The sequence below is a fragment of the Sturnira hondurensis genome, unplaced genomic scaffold (genome assembly GCF_014824575.4).
Source record: "Sturnira hondurensis isolate 20B ecotype Veracruz unplaced genomic scaffold, ASM1482457v3 Scaffold0002638, whole genome shotgun sequence".
Classification (NCBI taxonomy): domain Eukaryota; kingdom Metazoa; phylum Chordata; class Mammalia; order Chiroptera; family Phyllostomidae; genus Sturnira; species Sturnira hondurensis.
In genome coordinates, this window is record NW_028075269.1 from 11,031,120 (window position 1) to 11,052,900 (window position 21,781).

Sequence of the window (21,781 nt, forward strand, 5' to 3'; positions counted from 1 at the left end):
CAAGCAAGAGGTTGTATTAAGTCCAACGATCTGGTCCAAAGACAACTTAAACGTAAGTATGGGTGGCCCTGTGGTCATGTGCTTAACGCGAGTTCCGGTTGCTAGACGGGGTTGGCAGAAGCAAGAAGAGCAGGGCCCTGGAGCTGGGTTTCAGAAGAGCGCCAGCATTTGACGGCCAAATAAAGGCCTTAAAGGGAATCTGCCAAGTAACAGCGGCCCCAATGGATAGACAACCTACAGAATTCCACACTACAAGATGATCGGCCGGGTGTGGAGGGTGGATGAGATGAAATAGGTCTGAGTTTCCTTATCCTGTCACTAAAACGGTGTGCTGTTTAAATACGGTCGGTAAAATTACTCGTCTCGCATAACAAGGCTAGCACTGAAAACCCTGAACTTCTAACCCTGTGGTGCCCGTACCTACTTCGGCACCCGAGCTATCTTGGCACAGTGGCAGAGACGGTGCGGACATCTGTACGCTTAATTTGTCCTTGGTAGTTAGGTATCTTCAAGAGAGAGACACAAACCATGCACCACAGGCAGAAGTTGAAACTCCCCTCCCCGTGGACCTAGATTGCAGCTCCGCCTTCCGGCCCTTGACGTCATCACGCAGAGACAGGGTTGAGGAAGGTCCCTCCTGGCTCGCTGTCGCCGCGCCCATTGCGCGCTCGGGCACGCACGGCCTGCCGGAGCCGGAGCCGGATGTGCGTCGCGGAGCTGGGCGAGCCCTGATAGCCGACTGCAGGCGTCCGCTAGGGGCTGTCTGCTGCGTCGGCCGCTCCTCANACCCTGTGGTGCCCGTACCTACTTCGGCACCCGAGCTATCCTGGCACAGTGGCAGAGACGGTGCGGACATCTGTACGCTTAATTTGTCCTTGGTAGTTAGGTATCTTAATTTCAAGAGAGAGACACAAACCACGCACCACAGGCAGAAGTTGAAACTCCGCTCCCCGTGGACCTAGATTGCAGCTCCGCCTTCCGGCCCTTGACGTCATCACGCAGAGACAGGGTTGAGGAAGGTCCCTCCTGGCTCGCTGTCGCCGCGCCCATTGCGCGCTCGGGCACGCACGGCCTGCCAGAGCCGGAGCCGGATGTGCGTCGCGGAGCTGGGCGAGCCCTGATAGCCGACTGCAGGCGTCCGCTAGGGGCTGTCTGCTGCGTCGGCCGCTCCTCAGGAGTGGTTCGGCGCCCCACGTGCTTCCGAGGCCCACGTGCTTCCGCTTCGCTGCTGTTTGGAATTCGCTGAGCTCCGGACCCAGGTACTCCTAACGGGATGGCTGGGGCTAGATGCTGAGGTCGCTGTCCGTTTCCTCCTTGCGCCTGGAGGAGCCTGGCTAGAAGACGAAGGTTCTGCACCCAAGCCTCTGCCAGGCCAACGCCGACGGCTGCCCCACCCGGGCGCTCCTAGATGACAGGATCCTCTTCCCCAGTAGGCAGTCTCTGTCGGGCATGCTTCTCCAGCGCTCTCTGGGGTTACGTGGTTCCATTTCCACTCTGTAGAGACCGCTGGCTGGGTGGGAGAGTGGGGTGGAGGGGATTGGGTGAGTGATAGCACTTTTTCGCTTTCCGCGGAGCTTGCGCGCGGTTCCTGTTGCCGCCTGGGCATCACACCGAGGCAATCTTGATTCCAGATCCTCCCACACTCCGGGTTACTTCACCAAGCTCATTCGTTTAAACTCTATTCAGCAGTCACATTCAGGAGTTTGTTTTGTTTGCCAGTACGCCTAGAATGGTGGCTGGCACACAGATCCTGTGTATATTTGTGAAACGAATAGTTGAATGAGTGAAAAATAACCACCTATTTCCTCCTGTAAGGCCTTCCTCATCCGTTAAAACTTCCTTGGCAACTCCAAGCCATCGTAATCTCACTGGCTGTGGTGGTCAAATTTTATGTCTTTACACAGATTATTCCTCATCTTTTCATTGAAATATCTTCTCCAAGGATAATGAAAGCTCCTTAAGGTCAAGACTTTGTGGTACTACTTGTGGGGCTCCCAATAATTAATTTTAATTGGTTATTATGAGATCTTTATGTAGCCCACACCACAGCCTGCAAGCTGTGCAGGTTGGAAAAAACTGGAAAGACCTCAGGCTTTGGAGTCAGGCAGACTTGAGAGTAAGTCCTGCCTGTGTAGTTTTTCTTTCTTGGGATACTTGAGTATTTATGCTTGTTCCTTTCTGTATGAAATAGGAACCACTGATTGTGACGTGGTGTCCGTGGTGAAATAGAACCGCTAAATTCCCTGTTTGGATTGGGAGCTTAGGAGGACAGCTGAGGCATGGTTAAGGTTCAGCTAATGAGCTTCATATTCAGAATGTAGCAGGCACTGGAGTTTCTAAGTGACCTATCCTTTTAAGTTTTTTGTTATAATAATACAGTTGATAACAGCTGATGATTCTTTGGTATGTTATGGTAATGGTGCAATATTTTATTATATGTAATTACGATAACTTTTGAAGTCTTTCTGTACAGGCTTCAGTATGGTTTTTCCCTCCCTTGAAGAGACAGTTGGACTCATTTGATCATAGTGATCATTGATTTTTTTTCCTGACTTTATTAATAATGCATGTGAATTTTTAAAAAGCAAAACAGCCACCCCACCCCACCCCCCAAAGAACAACAAAATAAGAATCATCTGCAACCTCACAATCCAGAAATAACTAGTGGATTGGCCAAAAAGTCTGTGTGTTTTTTTCATTTTCACCAATAACTTTCTTGATTTGGGTATTTTGAGTATGTCAGCTATCTCCTACATGGTATAACATTTTCAATAATGTCTTGATTTGGTTGCTGTGAACTTCAGTGGTCTACCCAACTGTGGAACATTGTCCAGTGAGAAATCTCTAGCATGAAACTTCACTAACCACTTTTGACACATTCGATCAGTCACAGTACAGACACCTTCTCCACATGTAGTACAGACCTTTTCTGGGTTTCAGCTGCATTTTTATCTTTCTTGAAATAATAAAGCATAATATGCCAAAAAATGTTGCATATTTTCTTCCATCCTCAATAGTGAGATGGCTACACAAAAATTCACCAATTTTGATTATTTTTTTTAAAAAATGCATACTGATATGATAGCTGTCACAATACAATCTAACAAAATCATTTCAAATAAGATTAAAAGCAACTAAGTGCTACTAGAACCTTCTTACAGAAAAAAGAAACACCTGGGGTGGGGGGCGGGCAGGGTTGGGAATATAAGACAGAAACCTGTACTTGAACAAGAATTAAATAAAAATTATATTAAAAAAAGCAACAACAACAAAAAAAAACCCACCAAACTTTTTGGCCAATCCAATATTGTATACTTTGGTGTNTTGATTAAGTTTTTTAAAAAATGCATACTGATATGGTAGCTGTCACAATACAATCTAACAAAATCATTTCAAATAAGATTAAAAGCAACTAAGTGCTACTAGAACCTTCTTATAGAAAAAAAAAACCACCAAACTTTTTGGCCAATCCAATATTGTATACTTTGGTGTTTTCCTCCAGTCTTTTTCTTTCCCTATGAGTTATGTATATGCACAAAAAATGGTACTATACTTAATCCCATCATGTTATTCTCTCATAAGCATCTTTACCTGTATCCTTAGTTTTCAAATGATTTTGAAAAAGTTTTGTTGAAAACTGCCTTCTTATCCCATAGATGTACCATTATGTAGTTTAGTCATTCTATTTTTTAAATGTTTATTTTTTAATTGTCACCCAAGGATATGTTTATTCATATTAGAGAGAAAGAGAGAAGAAGGGAGAGAGTGAGAGAGAAAAACACCGATGAGTTTGTTATGTGCCCTGACCTGGGACTGTACCTGCAGTCTTCTGGTGCGTGGGATGAAGCTCACGCCAGCTGAGCCATCCGGCCAGGACAGTCATTCTATTTTTTTGAACATTGTTTCTGATTTAAAAAAAATAAAAAAAAAGTTTTTATTTATTTATTTATCTTTAGAGGGGAAGGGAAGGAGAGAAGGAGAGAAATACCAATGTACGGTTGCCTCTTGTGAGTCCCCTGCTGGGAATTGGCCTGCAACCCAGGCATGTGCCCTGACTGGGAATCGAACAAAGATCGTGTGGTGCGCAGGCCCATGCTCAGTCCACTGAGCTACACCAGCCAGGGCTTGTTTCTGATTTTTAAAAAAAATACTCATCCATAGAGCTGTGAATTACAGCCTTCCCGTTGACTTTCCATGTGGAGGGAACATTTTCATCCCCTCCCCAAGCCTCAGTTTTCCAATGGGTGATGGCTTCCCTAGGGAGCTGTTTGAGGGTTAAGATGATGCCTATAAAGGTGCCTAGTAGATTGCCTAGCCCCACAGGAGGCAGCAGCTCATGTCCCCCACCCAGAATCTGGCGTTCATGTCCAGTGTCTCCTTTCTGATCAGTGATACTACTTCACCATGCATCGGAAGAAAGTGGATAACCGGATCCGGATTCTCATAGAAAATGGGGTAGCTGAGCGGCAAAGGTCTCTCTTTGTTGTGGTTGGAGATCGAGGAAAAGATCAGGTAAGACATGGTGCGTGCTTCCTGACACGCTATGCTGTCCCAAAGAGTCAGCATGTCATAGGCCCTCTTAGGTTTTAGCACATAATGACATTAAGGTCCCTTGATTGGCTTCCTTTAAGTAAAATGCCTACTGGAGAACCTTTCTTTTTCTTTTCGTTTTTAAAAATATTTAATTTATTTAAAGTTCTGATTTATTTATTTTTAGAGAGAGGGGAAGGGAGAAAGAGAGAGAGGGAGAGAAACATCAGTGTGTGGTTGCCTCTTATGCACCCCCTACCAGGGACCTGGCCTGCAACCCAGGCATGTGCCCTGATTGGGAATCGAACCTGTGACCCCTTGGTTTGCAGGCTGGCACTCAATCCATTGAGCCACACCAGCCAGGGCCCTTTGTTTTTCTGTAAGTAATAAATACTCTGTATTTAGAGTTATTAGCAGAGGGTTAACAGCTCTTGATGCCTAGGGTGGTGGACTGAGCACAAGGTTTAGTGTCTGTGACCTGGCTTCTAGTCCCAACTTCAGCACTGCTTGCCTGGTGACCTTGGACACTTCCCCAGCCCTCAGTTTAGTTTCCACAACTGTCAAATGAGGTCTTCCGGATGGCAGTCTCAAAAGTCTCTTTTACCCCTGAGATTCTGTGACTTTTTCCTTTGGCAGGTGGTCATACTTCATCACATGTTGTCCAAAGCAACCGTGAAGGCTCGGCCGTCGGTGCTGTGGTGTTACAAGAAAGAGCTGGGGTTTAGCAGGTAAGCTGGGCCCTCCGAGTGTCCCATGCTCCTGACAGTTCCTGCTTGTTAGCTGAGAGCCAGGAGATGGTTCCCTGGTGTAGTTTCCTGAGATCGTTAGTGCAGTTAGTCTCAGGTCATTTCCAAACAGAGAAAATGATGGGGTTGGTACCTTTCCTTCATTCCTGACAATGTGTTTCACATAATTTTCACGCTCTTTCAGTCTCCAGTGCAGTGTCTTGCTTTCTGCACATGATTTTTCTTTCTACTTTTCTAAGCTCATTTAACACAAGCTCCTTCAATTTTATTTCATGTTACCTCAAATTTACTTCCTGTTATCACTCTCTCTTTCCCTTTTGTTTCTGAGGAGGCTATACCTCTTCCCATGTTTTTTTTCTTCTTTATTTTTTTTCCTTATCCAAGGACATTTTTAAATTGCTTTCAGAGACAGGGGAGGACAGAAAGTGTGAGAGAGAAGCGTCGATTGGTTCCCTTCTTGTATGCACCCTGACTGGGCATGTGCCCTGACTGGGAGTCGAGCCCATGACCTTTCCGTTCGTGGGATGATGCTCCAACCAACTGAGCCGGGGCTCATCCCATCTATAAAGCAGACCCCTTAATATACTATGCATCTCTTCTCAAACTGCTTTCAGAATCTTTCCCTTCTGTCCTCTCTCGGACACTTCATACCCCATTGAAGTTTTCTCCTTTTTCCTGTTAAACTTGCTCAGCTCTTTCCTTTCAAGATTAGCTACACACCCAGCTTTATCCCCCAGGCCAGCATTTTCTCTCACTCTCATTGCCAAACATTTTGAAGTGCAAGCCTTTTGCAGTTCCTGACCACCCTCCCTGTTTTCTAGCTCTTGCATCTGCCATCATGGCCAAGTTGTGCTCTTGGAGATTGCTGGTGACCTGACGTCCAACGTGAGAACTTTTCCACCTTTTCTCTTCTTTTCTGAACTCTTTCCTCAGTAGTTCACTGCTGTGTTTGACAGTGGGCTAATCTTACTTTTTTGAAGATGCGAGCTTAAGAGTTGTAGTTGTGGCCCTGGCTGGTGTAGCTCAGTGGCTTGAATGTGGGCCTACGAACCAGAGGATTGTGGTTCGATTCCCAGTCAGGGCACATGCCTGGGTTGCAGGCCAGTTCCCAGCAGGGGACACACGAGAGGCAACCATACATTGATGTTTCTCTTCCTCTCTCCTATCCCTTCCCCTCTACAGATACGTAAATAAAATCTTAAAAAAAAAACACAAAACTTGCAGTTGTAAATAGCAGACCTCTAATACAAACCACTTAGGCACAGAGAGAGTTTGTTGGAGCCTTGAGGGTAGCTCGTGAACCCTCCGGGCACGAGGCTTCAGCTCTGCTTTGGAGGCAGAGCCAGAGTGCAGAGTGCTGACGCTCCCAGTCCCACTCCTTCTCTCAGCGCAGTGCGTCCACTCTAGTTCTTCCCACCTCAGCTCAGCTTTCTGTTTTCTGTTGCCCCCGTTGCAGAAACAGCACTTGAATTTTACGTGTTTCAGGTCCCGCTACGTGGAAATCAGTCTTTGTCTCAAATTCTTGTGGAAAGATGCCCACTCCCGGGCCAGGAGAGATGGGGTTGGTCACCTAGTAGAAACTTGGCGGTTCTACCTACAGCTCTGTGTGTAGAGGAGTTTGGGGTGTAGGGTGATGTCACTTGGCACGTAGCATCAGAAATGCTCTCCTTGCTTGGCCTCTGCATCGCTTACTCAAACCACCTTTCTGACTCCTCCCCTTTCCCTTCATCTTATTAATGTGCTAGCCCAGCTGGCATGTGTGGGTCTGCCTTCCGTCTTCAGGCCTCTTCTCCTCCACTGTTCCTGATGTGTTTGTCTCTGATACTGACTCTGAAGTCGTGTCTCCAGCTCTGGCTGCTCTCTGGTGAGGTGAGACTTCCTGCCTTTGCACCTGTGGCCTCTGCTTGGGGTGCCACTCCCACCTCTGTGAGTGCTCCCCACCTCTCAGGGCCCGCCTCCTTCCTGCAGGGGTTCCCCAGTCCCTCAGTCAGTCCCAGCTCATGGCTCCCTGCCCCCTCAGCGCGCGTCTCCTCTTACAGTGCCTGTGTTCGTCTCTCTGGGGCTAGTCCTTTGCACACTAGTATTTTTTTTACTCCCGGTAGTAAGTTTGTTTATTTAGGAGGCCTCTCCTGTTGATCTCTTTATATTTTCATGTTTTCAGGTGATCTGACATGTTCGTAGTGGGCGCTCAGCTAATATTTGTTGACTTAACTCTTGTTAACAGGCTCTAAATTATTTTAATGTTACTTAGTCCAAAGGCTAAATTTGATTAGTTTATCTCCTTTGGTCTTAAAGAGACTTGATTCTGCCTGAAAGAAGCTAGATTTGTGGATAAATTTTCTTGTTAGTATACTTTTGTTCTTGGGCAGGTAAGTATTTTCAGTACAGATGGAGAATAAAGCCTCTTGCTGGTCAGTAAGTTTCTAGGGCTTGTGGTTCTCACTGCTGTTCGGTTGGTCAGTGTCGGATGGGTGTGGGATTAGGCAGCCCATGTGTTCCCAGAAGGCTTGTCTTTTGAACTCACTTTCAAAAATCTCTTTACCTTTTATAGCTCTTGCACCCCTTTCTGATGTCGCAGGGCATCAGGTTAAAGCTGATGGTTTCTTCTCAGTCTGAGGCAAAAGCGTGAGTGAGAGGGGCCTTGGAAGTCAGCTTTTCCGACTGCCTTGTTTCACAGATGAGGAAGTAGAGGCCCAGAGGGGATACCTTGGTTCTAGCTACTTGCTCAGTTAGAGAAACATGGTAACAGTTTGATCAGCTTTGGTCCTCAGTTCTGAAACTTTCTCGCTCTCTGTGTTTTGGTAAAAGTCAGAATTAAATGGCAGGTGGACACTCAGGGTTTGTAAGGCAAAAGAAGAGTTCAGGGAGTTCTGAGAGACGCCCAGCTTCTACCTTCACCCTCACGTCCTCCATCAGCATTGTCTTAGGTCAGCGCTGCCCTTGAGGACCTGATCCCCAGTCTGGGAAGGAAGTGGATGGGTTCATTGGGAAAGGTGGGTAACGTAGCCTGCCATCTCCGTGCCTGTCCCAGGTCTCCTGGCATGCAGCACCGTGTAGTTGAAGCAGTGGCTGGAGACTGAGGTGACAAGGCCACTGAGGGTGCTTCCCAGCCCTGGCCAGTAAGAGCTCTAGGTATTTCCATTACCCTTCTTGTCAAGTGAAGCATTTGCCGAAGTGACAGGGCAAAACAGCAGTGTTCACACCTGGACTCGCCACTGTCTCCCTCCAAAACCCATCTCCTTAACCACTCTGCTTCATCGCTGCTCTGGTTTTCTTTCGAGGCAGAGGCTTAGCCCCACAATTTCCAAGTTCCCTCCCGGCTTTCAGGGTCTAAGGGTGATCATTGCCCTTAGTTAGTCCCTGTTCCCAGCTCTTAAGCCCTTCTGGTTAACTGGCTCTCATGGGATGGGGGGTGATTGCAGTCACCGGAAGAAAAGAATGCGTCAGCTGCAGAAAAAAATAAAGAATGGAACGCTGAACATAAGGCAAGATGACCCCTTTGAACTCTTTGTTGCTGCCACAAACATCCGCTACTGCTACTACAACGAGACTCACAAGATCCTGGGCAACACCTTTGGCATGTGTGTTCTCCAGGTGGGTGACATCCTGCAGCCTTCGACTGCTGTCAGCACTGAGGGGTGCTGCCTAGTCCCGTGAGGACAAGTGCACAGTGAGCTCGGGCCGCCTGGTCCCTGTGAGGACAAGTGCACAGTGAGCTCGGTCTGCCTCGTCCCCGTGAGGACACGTGCGAAGTAAGGAGAGAAGGCTCATGTGCCTTCCTCCCCCAGCATCATCAGTAGAATACTTGGCCACTCTCCAAAGGGAACTTGATAATTCATCCCATACAAAAAGAAAGTTTCCTATTTAAAGTGGCACTTGTCTAGATTGGCAGTGATGTTTTGTCGCAGTTGGTTCTAACTAGCTAAAGCTGATAAAGCGCCATGAACTTAAGTGACCTGAGGACCCCAGATGTTTATTGGAACTCACTGGAGACTTTAGTGACAGATGAGCAGTAAGGCCCTTTCTAACAAGCTGGGCACGGACCTGTGCACTCCTGTGTCCCCCTCAGAGTGCTTGACCAGCATGACCACCACTGGCATTCCCCTCCCCCGCACCTGCTTCTGGTCCTTAAAATCCCCTCACTTTCCCAGCTTGGAGAACTACCCCTGGTAAATTTCTTCACTGGTACTTACTCTTTTGCCTGGCAAGTTAATAGACTGCATTTCACACTTTTCTTTGTTTTGAGAGCTGGTGGCTTTTTTATTCTTTGATTTGTAAAAAAGACATTTAAGCACAATCTCCACATTTTCCTGTGTGTTTATTACCTACATGTATATTGTGATTATATATATTATAAAACATACCTTACAAAATATGAATTAAGAGATGAGGGGAAAATCATGAATAGGAGTTCCATTTTTTTCCTGCCTGCGGCTGGCCTCCCACCTTGCAGGCCAGGAAAAAGTGTTTTGCCAGCTCCTGCCCTGACTGCTGCCCGCCAGGGGGCACTGTTAGTGTGAGCTCGCCTCCGTTCCAACTGCAGTGATGGTGGCTTCTTTAGGCAGTGGCTCCCCCACGTGGTGCAGTTGAGTTTTGTCCAACAGTTTCCATCTATAAACATAATCAGAATGAACGTGAGGTCTATTTGGAATTGAAGTGTGAATCTGAGAAGATCATAGGACTTCTGCCAGATAGGATGTTATCAGAAATTACTAGAAACACTTTAGACGTATGAAACCTGGTACACCTGTTCTCCAGGACTGGGCTTTCTTCTGGGTACCCCTGTGTCAGGGGCTGTGTGTGTGTGTGTGTGTTGTGTGTGTCTCTCCCTGTCCAGTGAGTCGGGTGAGGGTATGGTCTTGAGTTCATACTCTGACGCCCTCCTTTACCTTATCTCCTGGCCCTGGGTGAAGCTTCCCTGTGGTACTCTTTGCATGACCAGCCCTTTCTAAGATCTCCTTCTCCCAGGATTTTGAAGCTCTGACTCCAAACTTGCTGGCCAGGACTGTCGAAACAGTGGAAGGTGGTGGACTGGTGGTTATCCTCCTACGGACCATGAATTCACTCAAGCAGTTGTACACGATGACCATGGTAGGTGCCTGTTTTTGACCTTAATTGCAGAGGGCTCAAATCAGTCTGTGTTTTTACTGTGGGCCACTTTTTAAAAAAATATTTTTATTTATCTTTAGAGGGGAAGGGAAGGAGAGAGGGAGAGAAATATCAATGTATGGTTGCCTCTCGTGAGTCCCCTGCTGGGAACTGGCCTGCAACCCAGGCATGTGCCCTGACTGGGAATTGAACAAAGATCGTGTGGTTCGCAGGCCCACGCTCAATCCACTGAGCTATGCCAGCCAGGGCTACTGTGGGCCACTTTTAAGAATTCCTGTCCAGCAACTCCAGTGAGCGGTCAGCACAGTCACTGGGCTGGGAGCTCTTGACTGCAGCTGATGAGTAAGTCACTGCAAAGAAATCTCCCTGGCCATGAGTGTGCCTAGGAAGCTCTGAATTTGCATTCATTGCCGGGCCTTTGCAAATTCTACACCAGTGAGATTCAGACGTGATGCACCTGTTATGCAGCGAAATTTCTGAAATAGTACCCGCAGAGAGTTGTGCCAGTGCCTACATTTGTGTATTGCAACAAAGGGGCTGCGCAGAGTTCTGCACTGGCCCTCATCCCAGTGGTTAACAAAGGATCATTTGCCATGTCCACTCCCAGGTTTACAAGAACTTCGACTCTGAGAGGGGTTGTTTTCTCCGAAGCCGAGGGCATGGTCAGGAGCGGGGCTCTAAGAGTCCCGTTCAGTGCTCAGCTGCACGGAAGTGGTGTTAGGACCGGCCGCAGGGTTCGGTGTGCGGCATTTATCTCGTGGGATGGACTTTGCCCAAATCTTAGTACCTGCTTCCAGCCACCATGCTTTGCCCTTACGTGTCACTACAGCCCCTCTGGCCTCCTGGAAAGTCCTCAGATATGCCCAGTACTCTCTCTTCAGGGCTTTTGCACTTGCTATTCCCATGCTATTGTCTGCCTGGCTCACTTCCTCACTTTACTTAAATCCCTGCCCAGATACCACCTGCTCAGTGTGATCTTTTATCACACGCAGTCGAGCATAGGTGGTTTTGTCTGTCACTCCTTTAACCTGCTTCATTTTTTGTTAAAATGGATTTTTTGTTAGCTCCTGTGCTGGTCGTTAAACTTCATAAGAGAAGGGACTTGGTTCTCTTCACCGATACATTCTGCGGCCCTGGAAGAGTGCCCAGTCATTAATTATTTGTGAATGAACAAACGACTTTGTGGCCACAGCAGTTGGTCTGTTTTTCCTCCCTCTCTTGCTTGGCTGCATGCTTACCCCCTCAGAGAGCCTTCCCTCACTACCCCACGTAGGAGGCCCCCACCCCCATTTGCTGTCATTGTGCCATGTCTGGCACTGTTGCTATGTATGTTTTATTAAATGAATGAATACACTTTGTAATGCTGGATAAAATGGGGGAGAAGGCAAAGGTGAGGTGAGGGAAGTTGGTTGTAACGAGAAGCATTGCATCTGGTGTCCAACCCTGGTTCCGGTAGGTAGTGTTTGGCCAGCCCCGTGCAGCAGGTTATGGAGAAGTGGGGTTTGTTCCCAGCAGCGTTGCTAGCTCCTCCTTTATCCCGGACTTGCTTGATAGAACGTTGTCACATTTGGACGCTGGGCCTCAGCCCTCCGTGGACGCCTTTGTTCACGGATGTTGTCTCTTTCAGGATGTGCATTCAAGATACAGGACTGAGGCCCATCAGGATGTGGTGGGAAGATTTAATGAGAGGTAGGTCTGCCGCACCTTTCTCAGTCCCTCAGTTGTGGGAGGAGTACTTTCCTCTTGGACCCGACTCAGCGCTGTGCTTCTGTCTGTCTGAGGGAAGGTAGCCGAGGAGCCCCAGGCAGTGAGGTTTCTGACAGCAGCAGTCGTGAAACCAGCTGGAAGTGGTAGAAGTGAGCAGGAAGCCGGGGTGGGGGAGGGGGAGGGAGATTGGATTCCGTCAGGATCCTGTCCCCGACCAAGCCGCTCTCCCTCTCTGGCGCTTAGCTTACTCACCTGCCAAAGGGGTGATTTGTCTGGGTCACTGTTCCCAAAGCATGTTTGGCAGAACACTGGTGTTTTAAGAGGGACCTTGCGACAAAAGGGCTCTGTGGCCCGATATGTCTGGGAAATGCCGGTACTGTTTCTCCTTTGTGAGGAGTCCCGTTAGCTTATTATAGTCTGTGAGAGTCCTGCAGCAGCAGGGGCCTGTTTACGTGCCGGGTTCCCACACTTACTTGGCCACAGGGCCCTTTATAGTGAGCACCAGTTAGCACCCTGTGGAATATCTGAAGGAACCGTGGCCTAAGATCAGTAGTCCTGTGCGGGAGCGGTTTTCCCCAGGGGCATTCGGCAGTGTGTGGGGTCATTTTGATTGTCCTGACTTGGGGAAGAGGGGGTTGGGTAGGGGATGCTATTGGCATCTAGTGGGTAGAGGCCAGTGATGCTGCTGAACAGCTTTAAAAAAGCATGGAGTGCTCTGGTCTAAAATGTCAGCAGTGCTGAGGTTTGGAAATCCTGGCCTTGGTGAACCCTGCGGCCTTTTGAATTTTAACCGTCTTGAGACTTTAACTTAGTGGGGGTGGGCCGGGGAGTTACCATGGGCTCTCGGGGAGAACCGAAGCCTGCAAAAGGAGTGCATGAGGCCTTTTTCTTGTGTTCGTGGGAGAAGTTTTAATTTCATAGGCAAACACATGCTTTTTCTGCATGCAAGAATGTTTGCTGTATTTCTTAAGGGAGCTTTCCTGTCCTTCCTGTTCTTTATAGTTGTTTCCTTTGACGGAAGGTAAGCCCTTTGGTGTGTGTTCCCTTGCGTGACCAGTGAACCTGTGTTGGGTGGGCTTGGAGTTCCCCTGTTGAGGGTGGCCCAAGGCACCATAGTGCAGAGGGAGAGCCTAGGAGAGCGTGAGAAGGGCCTCATGGCTCAGGGAGCTGGGGCGGCTGTGCACGAGAGCAGTGTTTGTAATGAGTCTCTCAAGAGAGCTCTCGGTGTTCTTCTTCGCTGTGTAAAGTGTGTTCAGGTGCCCTGTAGAGGAGGCTTGGCATCTCCTAATGTTCTCCATCCGGGTCTTGGCTTTCTCTGGCTTCTCAAAGACTTGATGATTTTCTTAAAGAAAAGCCTCATCTTGGCCCTGGCTGGTGTGGCTCAGTGGACTGAGTGCCGGCCTGTGGATCAAAGTGTAAGCAGTTGGATTTCCAGTCTAGGGCACATGCCGGGGTTGTGGGCCACATCCCCAGTAGGGGGCGCTCGAGAGGCAACCACACATTGATGTTTCTCTTCTCTTTCTTCCTCTCTTCCCCTCTCTAAAATAAAAAAATAAAAATCTTAAAAAAAACCCCTACATTTTGGTTGTGTAGACATTGGCCCTCTCGCCCGACAACACCTCACTATGGTGGTTTTTTCCCTCAGATTTATTCTTTCTTTGACCTCTTGTAAGAAGTGTCTTGTCATCGATGACGAGCTCAACATCCTGCCCATCTCCTCCCACGCTGCCAGCATTGAGGCCCTGCCTCCCCAGGCCCCGGTGAGTCAGCCGGGGGTCTGCGAATCTCGGGGGAGGCTGCGTGGTCCTTGTTGACTCCTCCAGGGCAGCAGCAAACCTCCTCTTTTTTCTGGTAGGATGAGAGTCTCGGTCCCTCTGAGCTGGAGCTGAGGGAGTTGAAGGAGAGCTTGCAGGACACGCAGCCAGTGGGCGTGCTGGTGGACTGCTGCAGGACCCTGGACCAGGTGAGTGCGATGTTCAGAAGCACCCTGTCTCAGTGTGAGCTGCCCAGAGGTAAACCAGCACACAGAAAGCAGCAGAAGCCACACTAGGGCAAGTCAAGACTTTGCTCTTCCCTGGGGAAGAGGCATTTTCTCTTGTTCGCAACAGCAGGGCTGTTCTGTCTTGTCTGGGTTCACAACAGAAGTCCAGGGTTACTCCCCCCCCCCCGCCCCCTAACCCCCGTTACAGTTCAGAGAGCTGGGATTTGGGGAGAGATGGATTAGATTTAAAGAGGAACTCCCTTCACACTTCTCCCAAGAGAGGGTGGTATGCTTGTGTTCTTTCATTTGAGTTAAGTTTTGGTAACATAGGGTTTTTGCTTTTGCCTCGTATAGAAGTGAGAGGAGAGTTTGAGACCCAGTACTTACCCTGCGTCCAGTAGGAGGCCTGGTGAGGGCCCTGGGCGGGGGGCGGGGGGTGGGCTTGATCGGTAGGTGCAGACAGCAGGCTGGGTGGGCGTTTCTCTGCTCTTCGAGGCAGCCAGGGCTGGTGGTTCCTGGACTGCGCTGGGAGCTGACCAGCCCAGAGCCCTTCAGGCCGTCAGGTGTGTTCGGGGCTCTGGTCCGGCCTGAGCCTCCCGGTCCTGGGCTCTGCTGTCGTGGTGCAAAACAGCTGCACTGGACCCAGGGGCTGGGTCCAAACAGGCTGGTTTTCTCTTTGTTCTGGAAACAGAATCATCAGCTCCTAGCTTACTGTGCAGTCCAGCCTACAGGCTCTAGGCTTAAACCATTTCCTAGTACTCTCTGCCACCAGAGAGAGGAGGTGAGGCAGTAGGTGGAGAAAGGGCAGAAGAGGGAGAAACTGCAACATCAGCAGTAGCGTTACAGGAGAACCTGTGGCTTATAGCCGCCCCCCCCCCCAGATTAGTAAGTACAAANCCCCCCCCCCCCCCGATTAGTAAGTACAAAAGAGCGTGAATTAAAAATAGAAGGTGGCACACTAACAATGAAATTTCTGAAACAGAAAGGAGACCAGTAAAATACGTAGGAATAAGTTAACTAAGGAGGGGAAAGATCTCTGCTGGAAACTATGGGGTGTTGACAGAAGAAATCGAAGAAGACACCAGTGAATGGAAAGGTACCCTGTGTTCACAGATTGAAAGAATTAATATGGGGCTTGGCCAAAGTAGGTTTACAGTTGTGAGTATGTGAAACACAAGAGTTTATTTTCGTGGTATTGTTGATTAATTGTAATATTTATTTGTATTACAACTGTTAATGTACTTTTGCCCACCCCTGTGTTGTGAAAATGCCAATACTACCGAAAGCCACCTGTAGATTTGGTGCAGTCCCTATCAAGATTCTAATGGCATTTTTTACAGAAGCACTAAAAACACTCCTAGAAATCTGTGTGGAACTGCAGAAGACCCTGAATAGCCAAAGAAATCCTGAGAAAGAAGAACAAAGCAGGAGGTATTATACTTTGTGATTTCAAGCAATACTATAGTGCTTGCAGTCATTAAAACAGCCTGGTACTGGCATCAAATCAGACACACAGACCAATGGAACAGAACCAAGAGCCCAGGAATAAACCCAAGCCACATATGACCAACTGGCATTTGACCAGGGAGCCTGGAACACTCAGTGGAGGAAAGACAGTCTTTGTAGTAAATGGTGCTGGAATAATATCCATGTGTGAAAGAGCGGAACTGGGCCTGTGTCTCACCGTTCACAGAAATGAATTCAAAGTGAGTTAAAGAGTGAATGTAAGAGCTGAGATTCCTGCAGTAACACGTAAGAACAGAGCTCCTCGACACGGCCTTGGCAGTGAGGTTCTGGGTGTGACACCCAAAGCGCAAGCTGCCACAAGTGAGCATAAGTGAGTGGCGCTGCATCAGCTGAAAAAGCAGAAGAAACAACCCACAACGTGAGAAGCCCTACAGACTGGGAAGACATATTTGCAAACCCTAACCTCATAAGGGGTTAATCCCCAAAGCATACAGAGAACTCATACAACTCAATAGCAAAGAAACAAATACCCCGATTTAAAAATGGGGAAAGAACCTGAATAGACATTTGTACAAAGAAGATACCTGAAAGGTCAGCAGACAATATGAAAAGATGCTCAACATCACATCGTCATTTGGAAAAAGGCAAATTTAAAATGGCGGTGAGCTGCTACTCCATGCCCAGGACAATAGCCCTCATCAGAAAGACAAGGGATAGCAGATGCTGACATGGATGTGGAGAAAATGGAACCCGTGTGCACTGTTGGTGGAAATGTAGGTTGGTGTAGCCACTGTGAAAAAGAGTAAGGAGGACTATTATACCACCCAGCAATTCCACTTTTGGAAATATATCCAAAGGTAAAACAGTAATTCAAAAAGAGGTCTGCACTTTCCTGTTCATTGCAACATTATTTACAATAGCCAAAATATGGAAGCAACCTAAGGGTCTGTCTATGGGTGAATGAAGAAATTATGATATATATATATGGCCTATATATGACACGTATGCATGTATATATCATATATATCTCCCTTCTGGGGAGACTCTGGTTTCTGTGGCCCCTCTCCTTTCTTCTGTTCTGGCTGCCAGGGCCTGCATCTTCTCAGTGTCTTTGTGTCACTGCCTGGGTGTGTAAGGCAACTTCTTCAGGACCCGACCGGCCAGGCGGGACCGTCTGGCCTTCCTCTCAGTCTCAGTGGCCCGTGCTCAAGGCAGATGCCAGTTGGCCCCTGCAAAGTGTGGCCATCCCTTTGCTTGTTTGGTGCTCCGGCATCTTCCTTCCCCTCCTAGATGCTGGGCACTCCTCTAGGCACTGGGCTGAGCAGTGAACAGAGGGACACCCCTGTTTCCTAGAGTTCACGTTCTGGTGGGATGAGACACACTGAGTCAAGGAAACAAGCAGACCCTGTAGTTAGTGGGTGCTCTGTATGATGGAGAAACCCAGCAAGCAGGACAGAGGGGGAGGCTGTGCCAGGAGGAGGGTGGGATGCTGCAGCTCTGGGTGCGGTGGGTAGGGAAGGCCTCGTTTAGAGGCATTTGAGCAGACTGATGGAGTTGGGGAAGCCGACCATGTGGCTCTCTGGGGGAAGAGTGCTCCCGGCTGAGGGATCTCCAGCTGTCTGAGCCCGAGGTAGGAGTCTGCCTGGTGCTCTTGAGGAGCCCAAGGGGCCCGGCGGGGCTGAAGCAGGGAGAGTGGCCAGGAGGCGGCCATTGGCGGTGGAGATGGCGGGCAGGCCCCTGGAAGGACTTGGGGCCTTACTCTGTGAGAGGTGGGAGGGCTTAGGCTCAGTCTCTTCTCAGCACAGCCACCAGGGGGATCGCCAGGCTTCAGGTACAAGGTCCCTCTGGTGGCACTCTTGTATCTAGACTGTGGGGGAAGGAAGATGGGAGCAGAAAGCCTAGTTAGGAGGCTCCTGTAGAAATGGGGGCGAGAGGATGGTGGCTTCTGTCCGAGTAATAGAGGAGGATAATGGTTGGCGTGGCAGGATTTGGGGTGTGTTCCGAAGGTAGCACTGGTGGGACTTGCTGATAAATCAGCCGTGGGCAGGGGGACGGGGAATGGAGAAGGCCTGTAGCCTGAACAATGGGACAGTTGACTGAGGTGGGGAAAGTGATGGGCGGAGGAGGTCTGAGGGCACGTTAGGTGTTCGGTTTGAAGTTGACGTGTCTGTCGGACGTGCAGGTGGAGCTGTGCAGGGGCAGTTGCCCTGGATGTGAATGTGGGGTTATCGACATCTGATCAGTGTTCAAAGCCTCAAGACTCGGAGGAGGTGACTGCAGGAGTGAAGTCCAAGGGCTGGGCCTTGCCCTCTGGCCTGGGAGAACAGCCCCCCTTTATTCCGCCTGGGCATCAGCCTGACTTCAGCATGGTGATGGTGGCAGATGGCTGGAACTTGGCCTTCCTCAGGGCTCGCCTAATACATGTGTCTTTCCACAGGCCAAAGCCGTCTTGAAATTCATCGAGGGGATCTCTGAGAAGACCCTGAGAAGTACCGTTGCGCTCACAGCCGCCCGAGGAAGGGGGAAATCTGCAGCCCTGGGGTTGGCTATTGCCGGGGCAGTGGCTTTTGGGTAAGAGGGTCCGATTCCCCGTCCCGAGGGACTCTGGGGCAGCAGTGTGTGGGACTGGGAGGCTCTGCTGGGCAATTTCTTCTTGGTCTTTGGTTCCCACCTTGAAATAGCAACACATTCCCCCAACTCCCTAGAGGTGCAAGTACACGTGTGCACACGAACACACACACCAGGGCCTTTGCAATCACGATTCAAAGTCGAACAAACATGCAACAAAGAAATGCTGGCAAGAAACTTAAAAATTCTCAGGATGTGCGAATGTGTACGACCAGCTTTGCTGACTGAGAAAAGTACCAGCTGGACACGTTAATGATTCTGATCAGTAGAAGGTACTTCTGAGGAGCTGCCCGAGTGACGTTACTTTCTGTCTTTTGCTCTGGCTGGGGGATGTAGGCAGCTGCCAGCAGTTCGTGCTTCTGACCCACAGACATAAGCACTGGACCTAGAGTGGACCTGGGAGGCCGCATTCCCGTCCTGTATGCACCATCTTCCGTGGTGCTCCTGGTCGCTAGCCATCCCATGAGCGTTTGGCGGTGGAGGAACCTGGGCCAGAGGGGTTTCAGTGACTGGGCTGAGGTCCCTGAGCAAGTCAGCAGCACCGGGGCTGGACTCCTGACTCCCAGGCCTGTGTCCTCTTGCTGCTCCGCAGCCACACTTGACTCGTTAGGTGTTAGCATCCTGTGCATCCACCGGAGCCCCTCAGAGCCGTGCTGTGGCCTCAGCCCACATACCAGTGTGGCTCTCTTGCTTCCCAGGGGGAACCCCCTCAGCCCCGCTGGCGATGAGTGCGGAGCCGTCCTCTCGTTCAGGGCACAGGGCTGGGCAGCAGGCAGCGGCTCTGCGCGGCGCTGCTTATGGCGCATTCTCACGTTAGTAGCTAGTTGCTGGGACGGGCTACCTTCAGACTGTGTTTTCCTTAGTTTGGGAGGAAAAGTATCTTCAGGTCTGGAGTTGCTTTGCTTTTCCTCCCCACAAAGTGTCCTGATTTTTTTCTCCTGACAGTGTCTCTGATTCATCTGTGTGACTTGGGCGAACAAAAATGTTTCCTTTTTTCTTAAGTTCCCCAAACATTTCTTAGATTTCCTAATTACTTACAAATTTTTTTCTTCTTTTGTCCAACAGGTACTCCAATATCTTTGTTACCTCCCCGAGCCCTGATAACCTCCACACTCTGTTCGAGTTTGTGTTTAAAGGGTTCGATGCCCTGCAGTATCAGGTAGGTGATCGGGGTGAGAATTTATTTTGATTCAGCGCTGCGTTTAAACCCGGGGGAAGTCTGTACACTGCATGCTTACTTTCCTACTGTTTGCCACTGGTTTGACTCTTTCCCCATCAGGAGCATCTGGATTACGAGATTATTCAGTCTTTGAATCCCGAATTTAACAAAGCAGTGATCCGAGTGAACGTATTCCGGGAGCACAGGCAGACCATCCAGGTGAGGCGCGTCCTAAAACCCTGCTGTATTTAAATGGCTCTAAGTTGGTTTTTATAGTCGCTTTATGTCCTGTGTAATTGCATGTCTTTTATGTGGTAGTTGTTTTAGGACAAACCTATTCCAGACTTCCAGCCTCTTCTAAAGAAAAACATGCAAGCAAACTAACAAATGTATTTAGACAGCTGGAAAAGTTGTAGTTTTGACCCTTGAAAGTTCAGTAAATGGGATTGAGAGTATGCTATCTGACATCAGTTCTCATCTTGTTTAGTTAACGGCAGGCTTCGAAATGGTGCCTCAGTAACTAGAACAATAACCTCACCATTTAAAAGAAAGAAAAGAACTGGCCTGGCTGGTGTGGCTCCATGGATCGAGTACCGGCCTGCCAACCAGAGGGTCGCTGGTTTCATTCCCGGTCAGGGCACATGGCTGGGTTGCGGGCCAGGTACCCGGTGCGGGGTGCACGAGGGGCAGCCACACACTGATGCTTCTCTCCCTCTCTTTCTCCCTCTTTTCCTACTCCCTAAAATAAATAAATAAGTAAAATCTTTTTTTAAATAAGAACTTTGTAAGCATGGACTCCGAATCTTTGTGGTTCAGTGGTAGCCTTGCCTATTTGATCAGCGTTTTCCCCCCAAACTATAAATCTCCAGTGCTCTGCAAGCCTGAATGGTTTGCACTTGTCCAAAGGCTGCGAATTTTGTTAAATTGTAGAGAAGCGTCGGTGTGCTGGGCTTGAGGACGGGACGGAGACCCACCGGCCCCTGGTGGACGAGGCTCATTGATGATTTTTGGAGTTGGGTTGAAGTGGGAGGTGGGCCAGGTAAACTTGGCAGTTTATGCTCTGGACCTTTATACCTGTCAAGGAGCCACGCCTCTGCGGGAGGTATACCTGTCAGAGCCCAGGTGATGAAAGATGTTGAGTGTTCATGCCTCTTCCCTAAGGATCTTAGTTTTTTTTTCCTTACTAGGTCTCTTTCTAGAATCTCTCATTCTGCACATTTCTTCCTATTTTGCCCGATTCCCTCAGCTGAGAGGAGGAAAGACTGATGTTGGGGTGGGGAGCAGGCTTCAGGCAGTGAGAATACAGAGTCCGATTAAAACTGAAGAAAAGGCCCAAATTAAGAAGGAAAACCTTTCCCTGAAACGCGCCGGCTCCACTCCGGCCGTCCCTCGGGTTTTCAGTCCCAGTCCCTCGTGCGCTCGTTGCCAGCGTCCTCTTGTCTCCAGACTGGAGCTTAAACACACAAGCGGTGACCTGACTTCACGAGGCCCCATTTACGTCCCTTGGCGGCTTCCTCCTTCGCGCTGGACACTGGGGCAGGGGGTGAAAGGGATGTTAGATGGAAGCCTGCTGCGCAGCCTCTAGGGGACTGCTTTCTGCTGCTTTTATGATTGTCTCGTTTTTTCCCCTTTAAGAATCCAAGATATGGGGCCTTAGTGAGGATGTGCATCCTGCTGTTAGAATGAGTGGGGTGGCTGCCTCCCTGACCCATCAGCTTCTGTCAAAGCAGTTACAAAATCTTACGTGTAACGAAAAATTTCAAACGTACAGAGACACACAGAGGCCACTAGAACACTCAGGTGCTCAGTACTCAGGCTTAAGAAATGTTGACAGTTTGCTGTTTGCTCTGTTTGCTTCATATTTTAGGAGTCACCTTTGTTGTTTGGTTTAAAGCTCTGAACCGTCACAGGCACAGTTGAAGTCCCCCCTGAACCCGCCCTGTCCCAGTCCCTTCTGTCGCTCCCCAGAGTCACTCTATTCTGAGACTGGGGTGTTTCCTTTCGGTTCATGTGTTTATGTTTTACTACATAATTACGTATCCATAAGCGGTGACACGCTATGCTCGTCCTTTTTCAGCTTGCCTTTTTTGACTCAGCGTTTGTTTTTAAGATGGGTCCAGATTGAAGCTTACAGATCTGGTTGAGGTTAAGCACTACGTGTATATACTACAGTTTATTTATATGTTTCTAGAAGTGGCATTGTCGGGCTTTACAGGATATGTAGCTTTCCAGCTTTCTTGGATTTTGCCAGAATCTTTAAATTTACCTTCACACCAGCATTTTTTTTTTGAGTTTTTTCCCCCGAGTCCTCCCAACCACCAGGTGTCCCACTGCCGTTTAAGTTTGACGGGCACGCGTGGACTGGGATCTCCGTTCGCCCTCGCGCTGCACTGATACGTACAGCACTTCGTGGGGTCGAGTGCCTTTGCTTCTGTTCACTGGCTGTGCAGGTTT

The 21,781-nt window shown here is 49.0% G+C and overlaps 1 protein-coding gene across 1 annotated transcript in view; it reads left to right on the forward strand.

The window, feature by feature from the left end:
- Positions 1 to 1,103: 1,103 nt before the first annotated feature.
- Positions 1,104 to 21,781, forward strand: part of NAT10 (N-acetyltransferase 10) — a 40,201-nt gene continuing 19,523 nt past the window's right edge. Inside the window, exons 1-11 of the mRNA XM_037040486.1 lie at positions 1,104 to 1,259; positions 4,390 to 4,512; positions 5,167 to 5,258; positions 8,699 to 8,870; positions 10,245 to 10,367; positions 12,013 to 12,074; positions 13,738 to 13,852; positions 13,948 to 14,055; positions 17,978 to 18,111; positions 19,234 to 19,327; positions 19,448 to 19,546. Of these exons, the coding sequence (XP_036896381.1) occupies positions 4,405 to 4,512; positions 5,167 to 5,258; positions 8,699 to 8,870; positions 10,245 to 10,367; positions 12,013 to 12,074; positions 13,738 to 13,852; positions 13,948 to 14,055; positions 17,978 to 18,111; positions 19,234 to 19,327; positions 19,448 to 19,546 (1,107 nt within the window). The 5' untranslated portion in view covers positions 1,104 to 1,259; positions 4,390 to 4,404. The remainder of the gene's footprint in view (positions 1,260 to 4,389; positions 4,513 to 5,166; positions 5,259 to 8,698; positions 8,871 to 10,244; positions 10,368 to 12,012; positions 12,075 to 13,737; positions 13,853 to 13,947; positions 14,056 to 17,977; positions 18,112 to 19,233; positions 19,328 to 19,447; positions 19,547 to 21,781) is intronic.